General features: G+C 38.4%; 1 protein-coding gene across 2 annotated transcripts in view; it reads left to right on the top strand.

Annotated features, from left to right (window-relative positions):
* The window catches only part of CDYL (chromodomain Y like), a 172,618-nt gene extending 154,286 nt beyond the window's left edge, over positions 1-18,332 (top strand). For both annotated transcript variants that reach the window (XM_042462464.1, XM_042462465.1), the window contains 3 exons: positions 1,526-1,736; positions 14,324-14,467; positions 16,283-18,332. In XM_042462464.1, the coding sequence (XP_042318398.1) occupies positions 1,526-1,736; positions 14,324-14,467; positions 16,283-16,441 (514 nt within the window). In that variant the 3' untranslated portion in view covers positions 16,442-18,332. The remainder of the gene's footprint in view (positions 1-1,525; positions 1,737-14,323; positions 14,468-16,282) is intronic.
* Positions 18,333-25,734: the final 7,402 nt, after the last annotated feature.

Genomic DNA, 25,734 nt, shown 5'->3' on the forward strand with positions numbered 1-25,734 from the left:
TTCGGGTTACGAAATTTTTTTCGGTGTGTTTCGGCGCTTTTTGGCACGAAATTTTAAAGCCGCGGCTTTCCAGCGCTAGCGGAAAGCCTTTTTTCGGGTTGTGAAATCTTTCGGGTTACGAACGGCGCCGCGGAACGAATTAAATTCGTAACCCGGGGTACCACTGTACTTACATAAACATAATGAGGTGTTTTGGAGATGGGAACCAAGTCTGAACACTAAATTCATTTATGCTTCATATACACCTTGTACACATAGTCTTAAGGTAATTTTTATAAACAGTATTTTTAATAATTTTGTGCATGAAACGAAGTTTGTGTACAATGAACCATTAGTCAGCAAAGGTGTCACTATCTCAAACCATCCATGTAGACAATTTTGGATTTTGGAGGATTTCCAGATAAGGGATACTCAATGTATAGTTTCAAATGGGAGATCATAGGAAGTCTCTCTGAAAATCTGAGCCTTTATGTGACTTTTTAAAAATAATGCTTCTTAATGTCCTAGGACTGTTCACAATAACTAATGAATCAAAATAAAACAACAATAATGAGTGCAACAATAAAAGGCAGTAGTTTATACACAATATAATAGAGTGTTGTTATACATTTCAAGATTATATATATATTGGTCATTTGTTTTCTTGGGTTGTATCCGATTAATGCCTCTCACTGATGGACTGACCTCTGCCAATGGAACAGGAAGTGGGAATGTTTCCCCTTACACTGTCCTCCAGAATACACTCCACTGGTTTGGAGGGACCCCCAAAGCAGTTTGTAACAGGCTGCAGAGGAGACAAGTTCAACTGAACGAAGAGAAATCTGCTTTCACAATGTTCAATTTTGCCCTGTGTAGTAAATTGATTGCACTCAATAACTGAATTCTTTAAAATATGGGAGACTTGAGAACAAGAATCAGACCTCTCATTTCAAGAACAGGTGTACCAGCCAAATTGTGTGTTAGAGTGCCCTTCCAGTTCAAGTTACCAAGGGTGGTTGTGAAACACTTCTGCAGTAGGAAGGGTCTTGATGAATTGATTTTAAAAGTGTGGTTGAAGAAGCACATACACACACACCAAGAATAAATTGTTTAATAATATACAACAACAAAAAATGATATACCAATAGGGAATAAAGTAGTGTTTTGATAGTAGAAAAAATTTGTCATGTGGTATGAGTTAGATCTTAAGCAATTGATGTTTCTGTGAAGATCATGTTTTTCCGTTTTAGAGCCTTGTTTACAGTTTGAAGCAGTTTTATACCCCAGTCATTCATTTGACCTCTTCCTCCATTTCCCCCAGTAAAAAAATCAATGTTCTGAGTCATGTAAGTGATTGTCATCCAATACAGATTTCTTTTGTACTTGGATAAAAAATGTGGTTGTGCCTACCAAAGTTTTAGGTAAGCCTAGGCAAGTCTTTATTTACAAAAACTTTTGTCAGAGCACTTGCAGTTTTGAAATGGAAGTGGCTAAAGTATATTATTTCTGAAATGTGAATTGTCATTGGCTATTTATTTTATTTCAGGAATTTTGTAAATACTTTCATTCAGTTTAAGAAGCCCATCATTGTAGCAGTAAATGGCCCTGCCATTGGTCTTGGAGCATCTATATTACCTCTCTGCGATGTGATTTGGGCTAATGAGAAGGCTTGGTTTCAGACTCCATATACAACATTTGGGCAAAGTCCTGATGGATGTTCATCCCTCACATTCCCAAGAATAATGGGCCTGGCATCTGTAAGTAATCTGTGGAAGAGTTCTATGCTATAGTTATTTACAGTGTTGGCTACTTTGGTGCTCCCTCTTTCAGCTTACACATCTGTTGTGACCTAAACATAGCTTGACCCTTAGGTTTTTTTTAAAAATAGAATACTAACAATGATAGTCTTCTTAGTATGTTGTGTGTGTCTGCCTTCAAATTGCATCCTATCAAATTGTTAGTTTTAAAGAGCTCTGTCTGAATTGAACATGTGAAAAATAAAAAGCATTCCACCTTCAAAAACTGCAGCATTTCAACTGATCCAGCCCTGGGAAACCATTTTCTACTGTCCTAATATATAAAACTTCAGTGCTTCTGTTGGATTGTTCTAGAATTTTGGCAGAAGCCTCCAACTCTTCAGGGTGCAAATATCTCTGGCTCCTGATCACTCATTGTCTGTTGCTAACAATGGCTGCAATCCAGTATGCAGTGCAGTGTGCATAAATACTGTTGAACCCTTTGGGACTGGAGTGCCTGTGCTTTGGATTACAGCTGTTGAGTTCAACATAGAACATTGTGGAACTTGGTTGTGAGAAAGAATGGAAATTTGTTAGGCTTTCACTTTTAGTGATTCTTTGTGTGTATAATAAAGAGTGTGAATATGTGTGTTTATGAGGAAAAGATAGAGAAGGATGTGAACTCTTAATTAGTCTACCTTTCTTCTTCTTCCCACATATATTTCTCTCTGCTTGGTGTATGACAGGTACCTCTGTACAATGTGAGACTGCACTCATATCTATCATTTCAATTCAGCACTATTTTTTCTGTACATATGTAAAACATTGATTGCCGCCACTGCTACTTAAAATGGTAACCCCCTTCCTTCCTTTATATTGTTTATACTAAAATACCATGCTTTCATGCTTGCTTACCAAATTGTCTTCCTTTTAAACTGAATAGTGTTCACATTGTAGACTTGCAAATTATGGCCTCTTTGGTAAATGTTAATATTCCTTTAAATTATGTTAAATTGAGAACCATACCCTCAGGATAAACATCAGTAATTCTTACTCACTCCTTTTCTTCGTAATGCTGCCTTTTGGGAAATGTAACACAACAGTCTCTTTTAAGTATTTTTTTTCTCTCACTGTTTTCAAGGTTTCTTGTTAAAGAATGTACACAAAATTAACAAAATAAATATAAGAACAAATCTATATTTTAATAGGAAGCTAACATCACTCTGTGTGTGTATTATTATTATTAGTAGTAGTAGTAGTAGTAGTAGTATCCCGCCTCTCCCTATATTGGATCAGTGTATATGTGTGTGTAAGCACAGGCTCAGTTCCAGCCCAGGATTAGGTATTACAGTCAGCCCTTCTTATACATGGATTTTTTATACACGGATTCAAGTATACACAGTTAGAAAATGTTCCAAAAAAGTATAAATTTACCTTGATTTTCCATTTTTTATAAGGGACACCATTTTTCTATGTCATTATATCTAATGGGACTTGAGCATACACTGATTTTGTTATACACGGGGGATCTTGGAACCAAACCCCAGCATATAACAAGGGTCCACTGTAAACCCAAAACATTTGGCCCTTGACACCTCCATGAGGTAGTTTTAGTGTTTCAGTCCTAGTTTATTTAAACTACAGTTTCTTCATTATGTCTGGAACAAAACAAAACAAAAAACAACTTGTGGTTTCATGTCAGTTTACAAACAGGATGAAACTGTGGTTTATGGTATTGTTTGCAAAGCAGACTGAAATGTTAAAACTTGAATATACTAACTGCTAATTCAAACTATAGGAAAAGAGATTCCAGCTCAACAATAAGAAGAACTTCCTAACAGTAAGAGCTGTTTGACAGTGGAACACATTTCCTCAGAGGGTGGTGGAGTCTCCTTTTTGGAGGTCTTTAAACAGAGGTGCTTCGATTGTGAGTTCTTGCATGGCAGCGGATTGAATTAGATGGCCCTTGTGATATCTTCCAACTCTATGATTCTATGATTTTAATTATTTATGTAATGGTATGACTGCTCTTTATCACAACATTTAAAAGGCAATGCAAAAAAATATTTTTTTTAAAAAAAAAGCAATGCAGCAATGACTGTATCTTCTATCATCTCCCACAAGGACTGTTTTTTGTCAGTTATTTCAGTTGAGTAGATGGGATGTGCTACCTACAGGCAACTTTAAAATTAAAGGTGGATGGACTTTACCCTATATATTTTTGTGAACAGAATCTTCCAGCTTCCAGCACTGCTGCTTCTCCCAAACTATAAACCTGATTCTTTGGGATAAATGCACCTCTTAATCACAACATGCTATTTTCCCAGTCCCAGCTGAGATTGTCTATATCATTGATTCCCAAACTCTGGCCTATCATGTTTTGGACTTCGGCTCCCAGAATCTCAGACCATTGGCCAAGATGACTTAGGCTTCTGGGACCTGGTAGACCAGAGTTTGGGAATTACTGGTCTATATTATCAATAAAACCTCCAGCTTCTCTGGAATGAATCTTGGCTAGTCTGTATCCAGTCTACCACTACAACAATTTAGGACATTCAGGGCCTCCATGACTATACAGTTGGTCCTCTTTTTTCACAGGGGATCCATTCTGGACACACACACACACCACGAAAACTAAAAATTGCCGATATTCAAGCCCATTGCCTTGAATGGCAGCTTGCTCCTCATTTTGTCTCCTTCTCTTTGCCGCCCGCAAACAGGCGAGGGATGCAGATTCCAAGTCCGCAAAAACAGAGGGGCGACTGTAGTTGAAAAACAAAAATAGACCTGCATATCATCAGCATAGTGATGAGACCTGACTCTCAGTGGCTTCATGAAGAATTTAGAGAGCAAAACAGATTGATGAGAAATCTCAAAGGTCAATGAAAATAAACCTGAATAATGATCCATCCTATTATCATCTCCTGGGAATTTTCAGCAAAACACAAACAGAATCACCCCAAAACAGTGCCAACACATTCAAGAAACCTACCATCACTGATGATGTGAAAGACTACTGAGAATTGTAGCAGAGCTGACAGGTTAAGTTTGCTTCCTGAGATAGATCTTCAACAAAGATCGCCTAAACTATTTCTATTCCCAAATCTGGCCTCAACCCAGATTGGAAAGAATTTGTATAATGAGTTTCATTCACAAAGGCCTGAATCAGTAACACACACTTTGAACATTATATAGCCATGAATTTAAATTTTATTTTTGTCATGACACACCAGTAAACAATTTGTTCTTTATCCTATTCATAATGCTTTAAAGTAAGTCAAAGCTTTTTCTGTCTTGTTAGATTCTAATAATACAAGTTTCTTCCTGAATACTAATAATTTATCTTCCACTGTAAGATATCTATTTATGTTTATATATTTTCTCCAATATAATACACTCTTTTAGCATGATCCTGTGTTCATTCTCTCAGGATTTCTGAACATGTACCACTCAGCTCATAGAAGTATAACATTTTACTATCTTAAAGGCATGCTGTCACGTGTCCTCAGACTTTTGAAGCTACAGGTATCCCCATTTTAGGAGGTCTCTCACTAGTTCATTTTAATAATCCTCTGTTTAGTCTTCTTTCTTAGTCAGTTCTTAACTTCTTATTGCAGCATACTAATGATTTCAAAACTAGCAGCTTGTGAGTCCAGACCAGTTTCTATTTTCACATATATAGATGTTGAGAATAACAAAATCCCTAGCTGTGCAATATCTTTATCATGGTTCAGAAAAAAATTATTATTTAATTTGTAAAATTAGTAATTCATTAGATAATCATTAGAATTTGTTAAGAGGGTGGGATATTGTACTCTTTTCCAGTTGTCAGTTAAACAGGAAGAACCCTGGGGGGAAAATTATGTTTGGAAGAAATGCATCATAAGGCTCTATTCTGTCTGGTTTTTTATCATCTGTCTGCTGTATTGTAGATTAGAAACAAGAAAATGATGAGAATTTACCTGGAATAGAGGAATGGAATGTGAGGAAAGAGATGGTTTGTTTGTTCATCAGGAGACTGTTAAGCAGCCATGAAGGTCATTTCAGAATGTCATGAGCTTTAGGGCTGAATGCTCCCCCCCACCCCAAGCAATCTGTTGGCCTGTATGGAAGTAGTTGGGAGTCTTGGGGGCAGCAAACGATTTCTGTGCAAGAGAGAATCTTTTTGATTATTCTCTCATGTTTATTGTATTCAGTTTCATTAACCATAAGTGCCAAGGTTTTAAGACATTGAAATAAATATGCAGATAAGATGAGTGGAGAGAGCTATGGGCTTGTTAGATACCTGATCTTTTAAAAATGGAAATACCATAGATGAACTTGGGATCTCTGGCTCGGGCATGCTGCATGCCAAGATATGTGCCCTACTATTGATCTTTGGAGTCCATGCTTCTTGACTAAGAGGAAGGAGGTAGATAGGTACTCAAGACTTTTCGGATTAAGAATTCTTTGCCCCTTATTCACCGACCGATTTTTGTAGCCTGTCACTTACTGCTTACACTAGCAGTGGTCTCCCTGAAACAAGCACATCACTCCTTATTGATGTTTAACAAACAGAGTATTTGAAGGAGGAATTAACTGTGTGGAAATAAGAGAAAAGCGAGGCAGATTGGTGACAAAACAAAATTGAACAGTCTATGAGATGAAATGTCATCCTCAGGGTGACATTTTCTAACTTAGGTTTCCAAGTGTATTCAATTCCCACCATCCCTATGTATTAACATTATAAGCAATTTATGTTAATTCAGCAGATTAAACTATTTCATTTACTAGTGTTAATGACCAGTTCTCCCAGCATCTAATGTTTTAACATTAACAAATTAATTTTTCATTATAGCATTCCAAGTTCTAATATTTATACAGTATATCAGAACCCTTTACCAGGATTGCTGGTCCAAAAATATGCAGGGGAAGCAGCGAAGGCAAAAGTTTGGTTAGATGTGTTAAGTCATGAAGTCTGAAGTTGAACTCTGTGTCAGGTTGGAAAATGAATCTTGTTGAGTCAGTGGTTGGTGTGGGTAGTATCACATGAAACTTTGCAATATCAATAGTGAGTCTCCCTTGTTGATGTCTCTGGAAATGAAGGGCCATATAAAGAGGCTGCAGCCAAAAAAGGATTGAATACCTTTGTGGGAATAATAGAAAAATGTATGCAGCTATTGCAGGTAAAATGGTGAAGAGCCAAATAATCCATTAGCCATACATTATCCTTGAAAGACCTATATTGATAACTTCTAGATTCTTGAGCTAAAAAGTTGAATTTGTAATAAAATATCAATCCAGTCACCATTTCTCCCCCAAAATAGCAGCAACAACAATAATACTAGTAATTATTAATATCTAGCACAGTAGTAGCTGCCCACAGATTTGGCTCCCCAATAAAGGTCAAACTGCACGTAACACATGAGGTGTGTGAGATGTGGAATTCTCACTTGTCAAGAGGGAGCACTATTGTGATGAGAGCTGTTGCATTTATTTGTAAGTGGCATTTTAAGCTGAGGCAGTACAAAAGTTTAATTAACTCAACTTAAATACTTACACCACAGTTAATGCATTTATCCAGACACTTTATTTCTGTTAATCTAATGCTTACTAAAATATGGTCTTCCTCTGCAGGTTGGTACCGATAAAATTTATAGGCTTAAGAAACACATTTAACTGTATAGGGTGAAACTGATGGCATTTGAATAGAGCTTCTGTCTAATCAGTTAGCACTGCTAAAAGTTGACAGCTTAGTCTTTGTTAGTACTGTTTTGTTTGTACACCGGAATGTATGCACTCAGCCTTTTGGCATGTTCAGATAACAACATAATAAAATAAAGCTTAGTCAAAGGAAATTCTCTCTCTAATAATACATCCATAAGCTTTTGCTTGAAGCTTGATGTTTTAAATACTTTTTATAATGCTTTAAAAATAATTCTGTTAAATGAGCCCCAGAGGGCCAGCTCCAAATATTTATATCTTGATTTCAGGTATAAAATTGGTTTGGAAAGAGGACTTGGGTGGCACTCTACATGCTATTGCTTTTGAGAGAATGTGGAAGAGACCTCTTATGTACTTCTGATGTATTCTAATTTAAGGGTACACAATCTCAGTGGTTTGAATGTTAAACTAAGAGACTGGGAGACCAGGGTTCAAATCCCCACTCAGCCAGGGAAACCTACTGGGTGACCTTGGAGAAGTCACAGCCTCAGAGGAAGGAAAGGGCAAAGACCCCCCCCCCCGAACAAATTCTGCCAAGAAAACCCCCTGATAAGTTCTTCTTAATGCTGTCATAAGTCAAAAATGAATTGAAGACATACTATCTCCACCCTGTGAATAATTGATATTTAAATTATGTCAATAGGGATGTTCCAGATAAATGTTTCTGTTGTAGTGGAAATAGAGGATCTTCTATTCATATAGGATAACATTGTTCTCCAGTTCCAGTTCTGGCGTAGTTAAAAAGGAGATATTCACCAGCCAGTTACAGAATTGTTTCCAACTTTAGTGTTTTGTCCCTATTTACAGATGCTAACAAATCTTTATTACATACATTTTTGTTATTTAGCAGGAAGGTTAATTATTGCACAGATTTAAGAGGTTAATATACTCTGTCGGTTTCATAGTGGAAAGATAAACTATGGTCCACCACAGTTATGAATAATATAAGTTTATATGTGCATTCCTTAAGACATAATAGCTGACACAGTGCAAATGTTTACACAGTCTAGCATCTATTCATTTCATATGCTGATAGCAGTAGAGATGAATTGAGTATACCAATTCCTCACGTAAATTTATGGAAAGATCTGATACATTAGCAATTAACTTTTGTATATAACCTTTTCATTGAGTGATGGAAAGAACAGTGAGAGTATGAACTTAACTTGGAAAGTTTTCCATCTTTCCTTGAATAGGCTGGAATGGTCTTTTTAATGATTATTTGATAATACTTTTTCTGTATGTGGTTTTCCTTGTCAGTTGTATTGTTTGTTTGAATTAAAAAAAAACTGGGGGAGAAATCGATCTTGATGTTGCCAGCATTGTCAAGCTGAATGATCTGTAGCTAGATCATGAAATCAATCGTAGAACATCTTAAAGGAGAAACAAAGAAAGAAACCCTGTCTTTCACAAAGTCCTTCATTTGTCTTCCTGTGTACATATTCTCCTTTGCCAACCGCATGTCAGCAGAGATCTTAATTTCATGAGAGACTACCATTATTGTTTTAGTATTTGATGTTTTAGGAAAGTTTGTTTTGGTTGTCCCTGATCGAGAATTGTGGTCAACTTCTATTATTGGTTAAGATGTAGCGTACATTTGATCCCCTTTTATAAATAATACTAAGCTGAAATATTAGAGTGCATACTATTTGTAAAGTTATGGATGCTTCGTATAACTAGGTAACACAACTTGATAATAAAAAAATGAGGACAAAGAACAAATAGTCAATTAATTCAAAGACAGACCTTGCTTTTTTGCATAAATTTATTATCATAATACTTAATGGTATGCTTCACAAATCATTTAATTTTAAGTATGCATACAGTACCTGCCAGGTTCTTAAGAACTGGTAGGGAGAGAATGGAGCTTCAGAATTGTTAGGGAACGGATTCAGAAAGAACAAGCAACAAAGGCCCCAGGTGCAGAAAATTCTGGCCATAAACGTCAGTGCTTTCTTTGCACAGCGGTGGATCTGTGTAATATTCAGGCATATTTATCTTACCTACTGCAGTTTAACAGGATTGCACAGTGTGCATTGACTTGTGAGACATGCATAAACTGTAATACTGACTGTTGTTTTGATAATGCAGATATCATTTGGGATGTCTCTTCATTAACTATTGTTCAGTCTTTTGAGAAGATGCAGTAATTTTATGAAGTTGCAGCAATACTAGAAGATTAGTTTTGAACTCTTAGTGCCCTAACAGATGGGCCAAAATAAAGCTGCTTCAGGTCACTTTGGAGATAATACTGTTTAAATGACACACACAACTTAAGAGGCCAGAAGCTGTAGCAAAGCAGTGCTCCAGTCCGTAGGACTGGAGTGTGGCTTTGGCACAGCTTCTAGCCTCTTAGGACGCATGCATCATTTAAACAGCATGCCTCCAAAGTGACCCGGAGCAGCTTTATTTTGGCCTGTCTGTCCAGGCTCATATACTCCCTAACAGAATCTTATCTTGTCCCCAAGGGATTATAATTCATAAGTAAACAAAGTAAACAAAGAGACCAATTATTTGCAAGTTTGCAAGTATAATTTCCTGATATGGCTTAGAGCCAATCTATTATTAACCAAGAGTTAGTTATGCTAAAAATATTTTCTATGCTGTCTTTTTTCATGCATCATGTTTAATTCTCTAATGAATTCATTATCCATGATAGAAAATTTTCAGTATTTGATAGGTTTATCACAGTTTAAATCCAATTTAGTCCTTATTTGTGATGATTGTATGCATCCCAATCAAAATACACCTACAGCATCAGTGAGTTGGATTTCTGGTGTGCTAATCCAACAAATGGTTTCCCCAGTTATAAGTACAGTCACTTTTACAGTCGTTTTTACAGGGGATTTGTTCTGGAACCACCCCCACCCCTGTGAAAATGAAAAATCACCTATATTCAAGCCTCATTGGCATGAATGGCGGTGTGCCCCATTTGTCCCCCTCCGTTTGCTGCCCACAAATGGCGAGGGACGTGGATTCCAATTCCCAAAAACCGAGGGGTGACTGTACTAAAATAGCAACTCCTAGATTCAGGTCTTCTAGATTATAGTACAGTGGACCCTCGACTTACACGGGGGATCCGTTCCGCCCCCGCGTAAGGCAAATTCCGTCTATGCTTGAGCCCCATTCACTACAGTGGGCCAAAGAGTTGGTTCATGCAATGCAATCGCCACACTAAACTGGCTTCAAATTGATTTCTTGCACTCCTGGCTGTATAGCAAATAAAGAATCTCACCATACTGGTCTCAAGGGTTCATTATTAAACTATAGGTATTTATATGACTGTTTCAAGCTTAGGAGAGGCTCCCCCCCAATAGACAATGCTCCTGAAATTGAAATCCTGGTCACTACCTGTTGAAAAAAAAGCCTCCTCTGGTCCTAAAAATTTCAGAAGTGGAAGAAAAGGTGTAGCCCACCAAGGTCCACTGAGTCCCTGTTTCACTCTGTTATTCAAAAGCTATTCTGATGCTAAAACAAGGCCTGATGTGGCCTTTAGATAGCCAGTTCCATCCCCCAAAGATTTCATGGAGCATGTCTGGCCATTGTAAACCACCACTACCTCAATGTGAGCATCTTTAAAGATTTTGAAAAGCAGGCAGGGGGAGGCCACTGAAATCCAGAGAAGGGCGGAAATGGCTTCCAGACCCACACATGTTGCCCAGCATAAGGTTTTCGTTTGAATGTTTTGTTTTGTTTTATCATTCTTGTTTTTGGCCACTGCTAATTTATTATATTGCAAAATGTCCCAAACTGCATGTTTATACTTGGTCAATAACTTTTCATGCTGCCAGAAGTTGAGTTCTAATGTTCTAAAGCATTAACTGTCTTGAACGTAGGACAGGTATTAACAGCCTGCAAGTGGTGTGGAACTTCTCGTGCTTTCTTTCCAGTGCCTATATGTGCTTTCAACAGTAGTGGGCAATTTGCCTTCGGCTATAATGTTCCTGGCTGTTCAGTTTTGACATAGCACCTCTTAGCCATTGGCTTATTTGATCTGATGTCGTAAAGAGTCTTACAAATTTTAGCTTGGAGCTGCTTGGTGCTTGAAGCTGGGTGGGATGAATTTCTCAGGTCCAGAAACGAATGAGGAAGTTAATTCTGTTCATCTGTGCCAGTATTCTTCATTATACTTTCCTGAACAGGTTTACTTCATTGGCCTTTGAAGCTTTCAGTGAAACACAAGACACATGCCTGTTCATTATATGCAATAATTATGAGTTTTGAGGCTGCATGGGAAGGTTGGTAGCTGAAAGCAGACTGCACGGATTGTGCATAAAAACATGGCAGTGCTGGATCATTTAAACTAGAGTTCTTATAAAATGAATTTGTGTGGAAATCTCAGTTTTATTTGGGCAGAGTGAGCAGCTTTCAAATTAAACAAGGACAAGAATGGATACATGCAACAGACTAACTTACATGTTTTTATATTTTTCTCGAGTATCTGTTGCCAAAAAATAAATGTTACATTGCCATTTTTGTTTATCTCAATATGACACAAATAGTTTTAGCTACAATATATGCTGCTGATATGAGGAATTTATCTAAGAAATTTCTTCACTAACATCCAAAATGAAAATATGCAGAACTTTTATAATTAAAGAATATGGAAGCCAATTAAAACACAGCCGTCATCATTTATTTATCTTCAAGTGTCTTTATTTCTCTCCTGATAATGACAGATCTCATGACAGTATCATTTAATACTTGGCTCTTGCAAAGCTTCTTAGTGTCAGACTATGCCATCACCTTTTGTAGTTATATCTTGTCGCAAACTTGAATTGGTTCCTCATTCAACTAAAACCAATTTGGATTGGTGAAGTGTTTAAGGGCATATTTGTTTATTTTGCTCTTCCTAATAATGGTGCATGAACAGGGCCGGCCCGTCCATATAGGCAACCTAGGCAGCTGCCTAGGGCGCCAAAAGTTTAGGGGCAGCAGAGCCAGCCGGAGGGCAAGTGGCACCCAAAGGGTGCCATTTGCCCTCCCCTGGGTCTCCTGCCTTTTGCTCTCCACGGAGAGCAAGAAGCAGGAGACCCAGCAAGGGAGGGAAGGGTGCCCTTCACTCTCCCCTGGGTCTCCTGCCTTTTGCTCTCTGCAGATAGCAAGAAGCAGGAGACCCAGAAAGGGAGGGAAGAGGGCCTGGCTGTGCATGCACACGCCAAGCACTCTTCACTCTCCTCTGGGTCTCCTGCTTCTTGCTTTCAGGGGTCGCCAAAATATTTCTCACCTAGGATGGCAAAATACCTCTAGCCGGCCCTGGGCATGAAAAAGAAAATATTAAGATAGCCTTGCCTCTTAATAATGACTTACTTTTCCCTGAATTCTCTCTCATATCTTTCATTATCTGATCAAGGAGGATATATGGAAGATTTGGCAATATGTATTTTAAAAACAGCCATTATCAGTTACTTCATCAGTTGATGGATCGGTATTATATACCTTATCTAATTGCTGGGCATAGCATTTACAATCTGTATCACTTCTGTACAAAGCCTACAGTGCCAGCTTTAAGCCATACTTGAGAACGGTTGCATGTGCCCCTCTTCATTTATATGCATTTTCAAGCAGCTTCTGAAGCTGCCACTCTGTTTGTGATAAAAACTCAGCAGTGGAGTGGCAAAAAGTACCCTTTTTAAACAGTGCCCATTTTCCCTTAAGGTGTATGCCCTCCAAGTGCCTTATTTACAGATAGATTTGAACTCCTGGAGGCCCCCTACTAGTACAAAAAGGAGGAGGGGGAGGAAATGTGGGAACACCTAAGAATAGGTGGATTTTATTTTCACATGAACTTTTATGGATACAGTGGGCCCTCTATATCTGCTGGGGTTTGGTTCCAGGATCCCACCTTGGATACCAAAATCCGCAGATGCTCAAGTTCCATTAAATCCAACAGTAAAGTAAAATGGCATCCTTTATATAAAATGGCAAAATTAAGGTTTGCTTTTTGGAATATATACAGTTGTCACTCGGTTTTTACGGAACTCACTTACTTGCAAGGAGCAAACGGAGGGACTTAAAATGGGGCACCCGCCCATAGTGTGCACCCACAAGTCCCTGCTGGGCTGCACTGCCATTCAAACAAGTAGGGCTTGAATATTTTTGGATTTCTGTTTTTGTGAGGGGGTCTGGAACAGATCCCTCGCGAAAATGGAGAGGCAACTGTATATATTTTTTCAAGCTGTGGGTCATTGAATCTATGGATAAAGAATCAATGGATATGGCAGACCAACCGTATGAAACCATTTTACTGGATGCCAGTACTGTTGATCCACTGGATCCTGGTACTGTGGATCCCAGTACTGTGGATCCACTTTAGTAGTGCATCCTGTTTAAAGCCAAAAAGGGCCATATTTAAAGAGAAAATGCTGGGAGGGAGGTTTCTCCACTGCTGCATTGTTGACCCTTAAAATATGGCAGTTGCAGAGTACCCACCCTGCAGGTTCTGGGGGAAATGGCTCCTGAATGCACAGATTGCCCAACCATGTGTTATCCTCTGATCTTGGAGGTCTCAGTCTATTTTAAAGTCCTGTTTGTCTTTTGTTGGCTGAACCAGAAGTATGGCGGGCGCCCTTTGTAAGCTTCCTTTCCTCCACTGTTTTGGTTACTTAAAAACAATTCTCATAGTTAGTTTAAATCCTTCTCCATGTTGGGGGCATGATTGAGGGCTGAGGGGGCAATAGCCCCAATATAACTGTCCTTTCCCTCACTACCCACTACCACATGCTGATACAGCAGGTGTTCCCTCTCTCCAGGGTCATCATTCCAACCAGTGAGGGCAGCTATATGGAAAGCATTTTTTCTCTTACGGAACAGATCCCCCGTGTAAGAGAATGGTGGAGTGTATGTTTGGTTTTATAAAAAATTATAAAATTCCAAATTATAACTAACCTTTTTGTCTTCTTCAGGCAAATGAAATGTTGTTTAGTGGAAGGAAGCTTACTGCGCAAGAAGCCTGTGCGAAAGGCTTGGTATCTCAAGTGTTTTGGCCAGGAACATTCACACAAGAAGTTATGGTTCGAATTAAGGAACTTGTCACATGTAATACAGTTGTAAGTTGCTTTTATCTTATTTCACTCAAGGCTGAATAGGCGAGATCTCATTGTAATCACTAAAGACTACTTCACATTGTGATTTTTTTTTCTGTGCACAACTGATGCCGATGGAAATCAGGCTATGTCCATTAGGCTATGTCTGGATACAGCCAGAAGACATTTCAGTAAAAATGCCAACACTTGTCACAGTTCCATGAGTACAAAAAAATACTTCCATGGTATCTACCCATTCCCTTGTTCGTGCATCCTTGAAATTTATATGATGTGTTCAGCCACTTTTCACTTTGCCTGACAGAGGAATTCAGTGTACAGATGTGTCCTATTAATACTTTCCCAATACCCAGTAGGGAGCAATCTATGTTTGTAATACATCTTATTATCAGCTGTTTAATGTGTTTGGAGAACTTTTACATAAACCTGGAAAGAGATCTTCCAAAGATTAAAAACAAAACTTTTTTTTTTAAAACAACTTTATTTCGTATCAAACAATGTCATTAAGTGAAGTCGAAGACTTTCATGGCTGGCATCCATAGTTTTTTTGTGGGTTTATCGGGCAATGTGGCCATGTTCTAAAATGTCATTAAGGCCAACACTCCACTGTCCGGAGTGGCAGTGCCCAGTGGTGATACTTTTGGATGATTTGGAAGATATGATGTTCTCCGTTTTTGTTTGCAGGTGAGGGTGCTTTGATATCTAAGCAGAGCTTTCAAGGCAATGATATTCTATATTTGTGTTTGCTTGGCCAAAAAGAACCAAAAACACTCATCACATCAAGAAAAAGCATTTACCTAGTTCAGTGTACAGGCTTTCAGGATTTCATCCTGCATAAGACCACATTTTTGTAATAAAAAGTATATTTGCTTGTAACCTTGCTAACAGCGTAGAGGTTGAGTTTCATATTAGTAAGCTAAAATCACAGAGATGCAATAAACAAGCAGTGATTTTGTGACGGCAAGAAAATATGTGTCAGCAAACGTCACCATTCTTCCGGGGTTTTTTTTACAAATGAACAAGGTATCCATGTCTGTAAACCTTCTTTTTAAGATGGATTGTGGTTCCCTCAGGCTTCTGAGAATTGCAATCTACATTGAAAATGAGGCTCACAGCTCTCTTCATACCTTGCTTATATTACAGAAGAGGCTGGTTGTGCCACTGCCCAGAGTGGGGTTAGTGTAAATACAGGCAGAAGGCTGGGGTGACTGTGTGCAGCCGGGGTCTCCACGTTGCTCACCCTAGCTACAAAGCAATTTTGAAGTATTTAAGGAGTTATTGAAGTGATAGCACAGTGGTTAATGCTGGCAGTGCAGCTCCAAGGTTGACTCAGCCTTCCATCCTTTCATAGGTTGATAAAATGAGTACTCAACTTGTTGAGAGCAATTGGCTTACAAATTATAATCCATTTAGAGACTGCTGAGTTCACTATCAAGCTATATAGAAATGTAAATACTATTGTCAGAGTATCAGCAGTTTATCGAACTTGCTTTCTGAGAGAGTTCCAACTAAGCTACTTCCCAGTGTTCCTTCCCACTCCAGCATGTTCAAGGAACAGATCTGGGGGCAGATGAATGTAGGGAGGGTCTAGCTTGATTCTCATTTGATTTCACTGGACAAAATAAAGATGTTGTGTTGCTCATTAGCCAAAGGACAAAACCTGCCTCCTATCTGTGACCCTGGGTATGCAGTGCACAGGACACAAATGCATTAGAGATCCCCTTCTGCAAACATCTTACCTGTTCGGTTTAATGTTGACATATGTATGGTTATGTAAAATATCCAGCTCATGTGTTTACTCTGTTCTTTACTTTTGTATAGGTACTTGAAGAATCCAAAGGTTTAGTTCGTAGTATTATGAAAGTGGACTTGGAACAAGCAAATGACAGGGAGTGTGAAGTTTTAAAGAAGATTTGGGGTTCTGCCCAGGGAATGGACTCAATGTTAAAATACTTGCAGAGGAAGATCGATGAATTTTGAAGCGATGTACATCGACACTGGAATTGTATCTCTTTGGACATCTCGGTTTCATGGATGCCCTAACTGAATTTAAAAATCAAAAATAAAATATGCCCAGTGCTCAGAAAGCATGGGACTAACGTTTCGAAGAACATGGTTTTATTGTCAAGGATTTTTTAAAAGAAGTACTGTATGTTAAGCATTGAACAAATTTCCTTTCTCCATATATAGATATAAATATATATATATTATATTTCTTTATATACACAAACTAAAAAAATATAATGGAGTGCACTACCAAACTTTTGTCTTCTACTTTGTTATCATTGGCTAGTACTGTATCTGAAGAAAATTATGGATAAAATGAGGCATTGCGTTATTTTGTATGTGGCAGGAAGGTCCTGAAGCAATGAGATATTTTTTCACTAGAGTACAGAATTAAAACGGGTATTGGCCAGCCCTTACTTTCACTGCCCAAAAAAGTCAGTTAAGAAGAGGCATTGCCTTGTATTCTGAGGAAGGTTAGAAATACCTCAAGGACTGATGCATTCTCAAAATCAATTATTTTTTAAAAAATGAAACCCTGAACAAAATGGTGTCTAGTCTCTCCCCCATCCCCAACCCCCAAAATGAGTGTGCTCAGGATTTATGCTATTAAAAAAACACTCAATCCTTCTTGTTTTGGAGAGCATGCCCATTTCTTACCCAGATAGCATGAAGTCTCTTGTTGAGGGAAGAAAACGAAAACAGCTTCATTTTGCAGTATTAGTGAATCACTGAAATACCATATATTCTATGGGTATCTTAAATTATAGCTTAGTCTTAGTAGGTTTTATACAAAAATTAGGTTTTTTTTAATTATTTTAACTACATACAGTAATTGCTTCTGTTGCTGGGTGAGAAAATGATACTATATGAGGTTTTGTTGTTCTTCTGTTTGCTGATTTAATTAATGGATTACACCAAAAAAATATGTATTATGTTCAATTTTTTTTTTAGCTTCACGTAGAATATATTTTATTTAATAAGTTAAAATTCTTTTGGCACACTATTAAATATTCTTTTTTTAAAAAAACTACCTTATATTAGATGTTTAATATCTTTTTTTGTCAGTGCATTTTAATTTTAATTATATGGCCCTGATCCAGAGATCTTTCCATGCAGCAACAGGCTAAATTGCATTCTGCAGTGGATGAGGATCTCTAATAGATTATGCACTAATAGATGATTAGTGCTGTCTACTGATTGCCTGTTGGGGAAAGCGGTGCTTGGAATCAGAAGTATCACCCATCAATTTGACAGGTCATGCTTGATGTAGGAGTACCTACCACACACACAAACACCAAGTGCCAGATGCAATTTATTTTCTCTCCCCCACATCCCCACCCCACCCCCAAACACCCACACATACACAGTGCCATTTTGTGTGCATGGAACTGCATCCAGAAGAGCAATTCTGTCCTTCATGTGCAGCTGGCCATTTCTGGATCAGGGTGCATAATGTACAGTGTGAGCTACAAGGGTGCCCTGTGTAAACAGACTTATTTTGCATTCCTTTCAGGAGTGTATGAAGATTCCTGACTCCAGATATCTTTTAGTACTTGGGTATCTGTGCTTGCAGTCTTACTGAATGTATGAAGAATTGTGGGGGAGAAGGGGAAATCAGACCTTATTTTTGTACAGTTTGGAACTTTATACCTGGAGCTTGACCACCTCATCCTAGCGGAGGGATGTACAGTGTGTAAATCTGCTTTTACCTTGGATTGGTACAGTATTTTTGCATCTGTGGGACCTACTTTTTGTTGTTCTAGTAGTTTGAACTATATATAAACTGTACAATCTGTAAAGTTTTTATAGAATAAATATTCAGCTGTGAACTGGTTAAAATAAAACTAATATTTCTTAACACCTCTTAAAAGTGCTGCAATGTGCATTCATCTTTCTCCTTCCCTTGTTCATATCCCTTTCCCCAGGAAATAGCTAATTCTAGCTTTTCTAATCTCTTTAAATGGTTGGTTTTTAAAAATATAAAGAATGGAGGGAAAGAAGAAATAGGGGGGAATGTGCATAGGAATATAAGGTAAGCACTTATTTTGAAATAAGCTGATCCTTTGCCCAAATATATATATATATTTGGAGCTGGTGTCTATAAAATACACAATGATGCATGATTTTTAATAATACTAGTAAATTCTGCCTGTTTTCCTTAGACAGATTGTACTTAATTTTCTCATCTGCAAGTAGAGCAAATTAGAGAAAGGTCAACAGATTAACCCTTCACTCTGTTACGTTTCTTAGATGTTTCCATGTAGTTATAACAGGATTAGCTCTTTCCTTTGGTGTCAAGTGGAAAGTTCAGTCACTGCTGGAGAGTGTATTAGTATTGTGTCTTAGACCTGAGGCCAAAAAAGGCACATGGGGTTGTTCATTTTCCAAATTATTAATGTTTTCACACAGTTACATCAGCAATTATAATATCTGCATTCAGAATTAAGGCCATTTTTTATGTCTTGGACATATATCCATATTTAAGGAAATTAGAAAGCCAACTCATTTGCCAGGTTTACCTGCTGAAGACCTATGTTACTTGGGATTTTTTTACATGACATGACCTATATAATAATAATGTTAAATGTTAAAACCCATTTTTTACTATATAGTGAGCTGTACAAGCTATGTAACATCCAATTATACAAATGGCCAGAATCCTACTTAATAGTGGGAACTCCCCAGTTCTGTGATTTAGAGCTAACATCTCATAGGATTTCATCAGATGACCCCTGTTCTCACAGTTATCTTTATAATAAAAGGAAATGCATGCATACAAGTTTGGGGGGCACTTCCTATCACATGTTTTTTGAATAGCAGTACCAGGTTGTTGTTGCTCCCGTGTGCTCTCTTATGCTCTCATCCTTAGCCCGACCTCCTTACCCAGTGTGCCTTTCATTTTTCAACACGTTTTTTTGGGGGGGGGGATCAGGTGATTCCAGAGTTATGCTAATACGATTTAACAAAAGAAAATTAAATAAATAACAACTTAAGAAAAACAAGGCTGTTTTGGAATAGTAGAGGGGAAGTGGGAGGAGGAGACACTGACACTGTGTGACTGCCCTGTTTCAGAAATGCTGCAGGAGTAATTGATCTCACGTAAAGACTAATGCTATACCAGTGGAAGCTAATTGATGGTTTTTCCCTGTCTGTGGCAAGGTGTGCTGTAACAACGCTTTGAGGACAAGGCAAAAACAAGACAGAGATGGTGTTGTGCAATAGGTATTGCCAAAGGGGAAATATTTTCACATTTTTATGATGGTTTATAAACCATAAGTGATAAAAGTCCATAAACCACATGGCATGTAAGAGGGTGGATATTCTTATGTAACAGTTCATATTGTTACGTAAGAGTATGTAGATTTGGGCAAAAGGTTGTTTGAAAATGCTTTAGCTTGTTATTCACCCCTTCATGCCTATTAACAATTTCATTGGACTGGTAATCGTTGTGGGTCATGCCAAAAAAGATTTTTTTAATTGCAAAGGTTGGAAAAGATGGCTATCTCTACATGGTGGATACATTTAGAAACCTGCTGCTGCTGGAGTTGTGCATTAGCACAGTGCTCAAGCTGATGTGGAGGACTGGCAATTTTTTTCCCCGTGTTTAGAGATTAGCGCCATATCTTTTAGCCATTGGCTACAATTGTTTTGTTCCTGGAAACCCCAAAACCAGCAGCAGATGGTTCATGGGACAACCCTGATCCAGCAACCACTGTTTTCAGTTGTGCTGAAAACATCTACAGGATGAAAAAGAGTTTGTGTATTAGTGGGTGAGCTTGGACAAGTCACACACACTCAACTTTAGGGTCACCATATGTTGGAAACGAAGGCTCACATCAAGCTGACATGATTCTTCACATGAATGAAGAAGCAAATATTTTGACCAGAGAAGAAATAGATCCTATGGAGCACATTGGCCCAATACAGATGGGCAAAAAGTGCCATCCTGTGGGCGGGGTGAGGGTTGAAAAAATGGCTCCTTTTTGTGCTCAGCAGAGGCTGGATCGGTGCTGTGGTGTGTGTTTGCTGCGGCACTGATCCAATCCGGGGCAGAAAAGGGCAGCGTCTCACTGCCCCTTCCTGCCCTTTTGTACAGGGCTGTTGTGCTGCTGTATTTGAACAGGTATTTTGGGTTCTTTAGGTAGATCTTTCCAAAATTGAAGAGCAGATGTGTGTTTATGTTAATCTGAAGGGATTTGAATATCTCAGTGGCAGAAGAGTATGCAACAAATATGCTGTGTCTTAATAATATCTTTTAATGTATTTTTTTTTTTGTAAATTAGTGTTTTCATTGGATTGTTTAATGTATAATAACTATTGCACTGCAGATTGATTTAACTGGGGTTTTTTTTATTTTAGCCTACACTGCAAGTTAGTTTGGGTCCCATATTGGGAGAAAAGTGAGATATAAATAAAATAGATAAGCAAAGAACACAAGAGACAGTGCTGTGCTTATTGTAGTAAAAAAAAACACAGGGAAAGAAACCTCAGATATATATGGGGCAGTGATGTAAATCCACAAACAAATATTTAAATTTAAAGTAAAACTTTTCCAAGTGAGGCAAAAATGAGTGGATCCTTTCCATAAAAATCTTACAAACTTACGTAAGCAATGGGAAATAAAGCTATAAATATCGCTCTGTTTACTTTAAAAATACAGAAAAATAAGCTGCAAGTTCTTGAGTAGTAAATACTATTAAAATGTAATCCTGAGACTCTTATACTTTGATTATGCTTCATGAGAAAATTCTTCATGCGTAACAATAAATGCTTAAATGTCTGGTTTAGTTGTTCCCCCTGAGTATTCCTGATGAAGACATTTCTCAACTCAGCATTCAAGAAATTATGTGGTCGACAGTAAATAATGCATGTCAGGCCCGCGCTGGCACAAGAAGCGAATTTTAACAGAGAAATAGATTGCAAGCAGGACTGCCTTCCTACAAGTTTTTGTGCATTCTGCCTTGTAGAAGGCAATAATGCAATGAGTGGGTGATATCATTGTACAGTAGCATGTTGTAGATTCAGAAATGTTTTGTTAAGTTCATTGATTGGTAGCAGAAAGAGTTGCATCTTGTTCTGAATGGCTTCATAGATTGCTATAATGGTGGCTTCTGGTTGACATTAGATACAGTTATTAATTGCTGAATAAATTGCCTTGCTTTGCTCAAAACTAAGAAGTCATCCCTTGCTCCAGAACTCACTTTCACTCAGATATCCAAACTGGGACTCTCCACTAAGATGCTCTGCCTTTTGAAGATGCCATAATAGCCATCTATCCACCCCTTTATTTATATCCCGCCTCCCTCCCAGATTAGGAGTCAAGGCATCTTGCAAAAATGCAGAAAATGCAATAAAAACACACATGGTTAAAAACATACAGAATTAATATTAATAATATTTAATATGTTTCTGATTCAATAGGTAACTTTATAATGTGCAACTAGAGCTATTAGAAGGGTTGGAGGCTGGAGGGCAGAGATAACATCTTGCTCATTGGGAGCAAGCTACAGTATTATGAATGAAGTGATGGACACAGAGAGTATTGGGCCTATTAGCAGATACATGCATTTCTGGAGCTTTTCAATCATCTATGCAATAAAACAAAATTTTGCTGCACAGTACTTTACCTGTTGGAAGTTTAGTAAACTATACAAAGCTTTTCAGGACTAGAACACAAACTGATATATTGCTTTTATCTCCTTGGACTAATTAGGATCTATTGTTTTTATCTTTAGCAGCCAAGTGTAGGAAAGGAGAAGAAAGCACAAAATGCTTTGGGAAGTGAAAACGGGCACAGCTTCCATGAGTTACAGAAGAAGTGCCTTGGAACAGCATAGAGAACAGCATAGCACAGGTCCAGGCATTGGATAATCTGCCTGGTAAGCAATGGACACCCAGTCCCAGTACCTCATCTGGGAAAGGAACTGCAGGATGACAGTGTAGGGGAACACACATGGGCACAAGTCATTGAGGGTTTTCCCTGTCACCTGGAAGAGGAAACCCAAGCCTGAGCTGTCCATGTACTAAACAGTCTCCACATCCCAAGATCCCTTAAGGGAAACCAACAACATGGGAGTGAAGGAGTACACAGGCGCCATCCCCCCCCCCCAAAAAAAAGAACCGGGATCCAGCTCAGTGCTCAACTGAATCACTTAAAAGTTGAGTGGGACAAAATTACAAATAATTAGCCCTTGTAAATGTCAAAAGAGGAAGGAGGCTCAGGAAAAGTGAGGCTGGGCAGCATGGCGGAGAATGGTTTTACATTTCCCTCAGTGGAACAGACTGAGGACTTCCCAAATACAGGCCATCCCTAAAGCCCACCTCCATTTTTTGTGCCTGTCTAAGCTTCAGGCAGATTGAGTTTAGGAGCAACAAATTGCATTGGCATCTAACTGGAGGGTCTTTCTTCTGCTCTGATCTGATCTGTGTGCCTATGTGATGCACACAAGGACCCAGGTAAGCCAAGACCTGTGCTAAATCTTTTTCACCCACACACACATACAAACAATTTCTGCTTGCCTCAGTTTTACCACATGATAGTTCCATTGACCACTGAAATACTGGAATGAGATTTGGTAGACTTGTTTAAAAGGTGCTATTCTAAATTTCAGACATAAATGACAGCTTGATTTCCTTTGAATTTCCAAGGGAAAAAAATAAAAAGTATACAGAGATTGTAATATCTGTACCTTTAATTTAAGTAACATATTCAAATGCTACCTTTTTATGTGCAGTATCAAATATTTACTCTTTGGGATTGTACTGTATGATTTATATTATGTTAGATTTACAGTCCTGTAAATACTGGTCATGTGCCATAGACTGACCTAGCAACTCATTCTTAAGCAAATAAGGCTTGGCAGGAGGGGTGACTACTTGTGTATATCTGGCACCCCACATGGTGTGGCATATCACTCCACATTTGGACAAAGGCACTTATTCATAATAAAAATCCCAATAACTGACTCTTCTTCTCCTCCTCCTCCTCCACCACTTGTGTTCCTAGTTTGACTTGGAATATCCCCTTAGCCAAAAGTGGTATTTTGTGTTCTTTAAAAACAAAACAAAACATAAAGTCAAGAGTATAAAATGTAGCTCAAGCATTAATTTTTGAAAATATAGAAGTTCTTATAATCAATTTGTTGTTGTTGTTGTTGTTGTTGTTGTTGTGTGCCTTCAAGTCATTTCCCTCTTATGGAGACCCTAAAGTGAACCTAGAATTAGGATTCAAGATGACTTTAACAGATTGGAGAAATGGGTCAAAAGTAAGTATATGATTTCAAACAGGGATAAACATACAACAGTAATTCATACAGAATACACACGCACATACATGCTGTTAATGCTCTGTGCCCTCAAGTCACTTTTTGATATATGGTAACCCTATCATGGGGGTTTCTTGGCAAGATTTGTTCAGAGGAGGTTTGCCATTGCTTTCCCTTGAGGCTGAGAGAGTGTGACTTGTTCAAGGCCACCCAGTGCTGGGACCTGGTAGGGCAGAACTGGGGCCTGGCACAGCCTCAGGTTCCTCCTGTACCTGAGGAGCCGAGTCCTCCTCGTCATCCTCCTATTCCTCCTCGTGGCTGGCCGTGACATCCAGACAGACAGCACCTGTTTTGTTTAATGGCGGCACGTCTATGTGACCATGCTAGAGGGCATCTGTGTGCTGCTCTGCCATTAATTTTAATGGGGCTTGAGCATACATGGAATTTGGTATCTATTTGGGGGGGGTCTGGAATGGATGCCCCCTGAATATGGAAGTCTGACCGTATAACTGCTCTGATATAAAATCTCCAGTACATCTGGAAACGGGCCATAGAATCCTAGAACTGTAGAATTGGAAGGGTCTATGAAGTCCTGGAGACCAGGGTTCAATTTCCTGCTCAGCCATGAATCCTTCTGGGTGACCTTGGACAAGCCACATGCTCTCAGCCTCTGGCAAAGGCAATGAATGGCAAAGGCAAACTTCTTCTGAACAAATCTTGCCAAGAAAATTCCATGCTTGGGTTGCCATAAATCAGAAATGACTTGAAGGCACACAACAACAAAATTTACTACTGTACATTTATCCCTGTTTGAAATCATGTTCTTAGTTTTGACCCATTTCTTCAATCTGTTAAAGTTATCTTGAATCCCAATTCTGTCTTTGGGTTATTATTCATCCATCCCAGTTTGGTACCATCTGCAGATACTTATTCTTTCTGATGGTGAACAACACTGGGTCTTCTGCATTCCCTTAAGGATTTCACTCTGCTTAGACTTGTTATAACCAGTCAGTTTTCAGTCAGTTTTGAACATGACACAGAACATAAACGGCTTTTGTTTCCTAAGGTCACAACCCATCAGCTACTAATGTGACACCTCTCCTTAAATTTACAGCACTGCAGAAATTCCTCATTGCAAACATTCTGGTAGTTCAAACATACAAATGGAAAATATGGAAGAGAAATTATAACTTTGCTGTTGTTTATTTTTTGTGTGCCTTCAAGTCATTTCTAACTTATGACGCCGCATTAGACCAACTTTTCAAGATTGTTTTAAAACCTATATAAATTATCACATTTGATCAACTCTAATTAAGATGAAAAACAGAAGAACATATTTGACTTAAATCTAAGAGACCACCAAGGAATACTAAGTGCTGTAGGCTACATTTCAGAGGAAGGAATGGGTAAAACCACCTGAGTATTCCTTAGCTAAGAAAACCTTATGAAATTCATGGCACCACAGTAAGCCAACAGGCAACTTGAAGGCAATGAATACACAGACAAAAGATGAACCTGTTGTGGGATTTTCATGGCCAGATTTGTTCAGAGGGGGTTTGCCTTTGCCTTCCTCAGAGAGTGTGACTTGACCCAGTGGATTTCCACAGCTTAGCACTGGATTTGAACCCTAGTCCACAGAGTCATAGTCCAACACTCAAACTACTACACCATGCTAGCTCTCTCTTTGACTTTCTTCTATATAATTTCTTGCATTTTATTCAGGCACACTGTTCTTTAAGTAGTGGATTAACTCAACCATACTGAAGGAGTAGATCAAATCCAAGATTTAAGAATTTGATTTTAGAACAGAGCAGATGGTGTGTTTTCCTCTTATCTATCACTAGATATAAATGAGAATCAAGATGCTTACATCGCATGCTGCTTTGCAAGACGTACCTGGACAAAATGAAAGCCTGCTGGTGCAGTTGTTTGGGGGTGGGGGAGAGAAGGAAGGAGAAGAGCAGAGATCTGATCTCCTAGGTTCAGTGTGGATCAATATGA

Source organism: Sceloporus undulatus, chromosome 4 (assembly GCF_019175285.1).
Source record: "Sceloporus undulatus isolate JIND9_A2432 ecotype Alabama chromosome 4, SceUnd_v1.1, whole genome shotgun sequence".
Taxonomy (NCBI): domain Eukaryota; kingdom Metazoa; phylum Chordata; class Lepidosauria; order Squamata; family Phrynosomatidae; genus Sceloporus; species Sceloporus undulatus.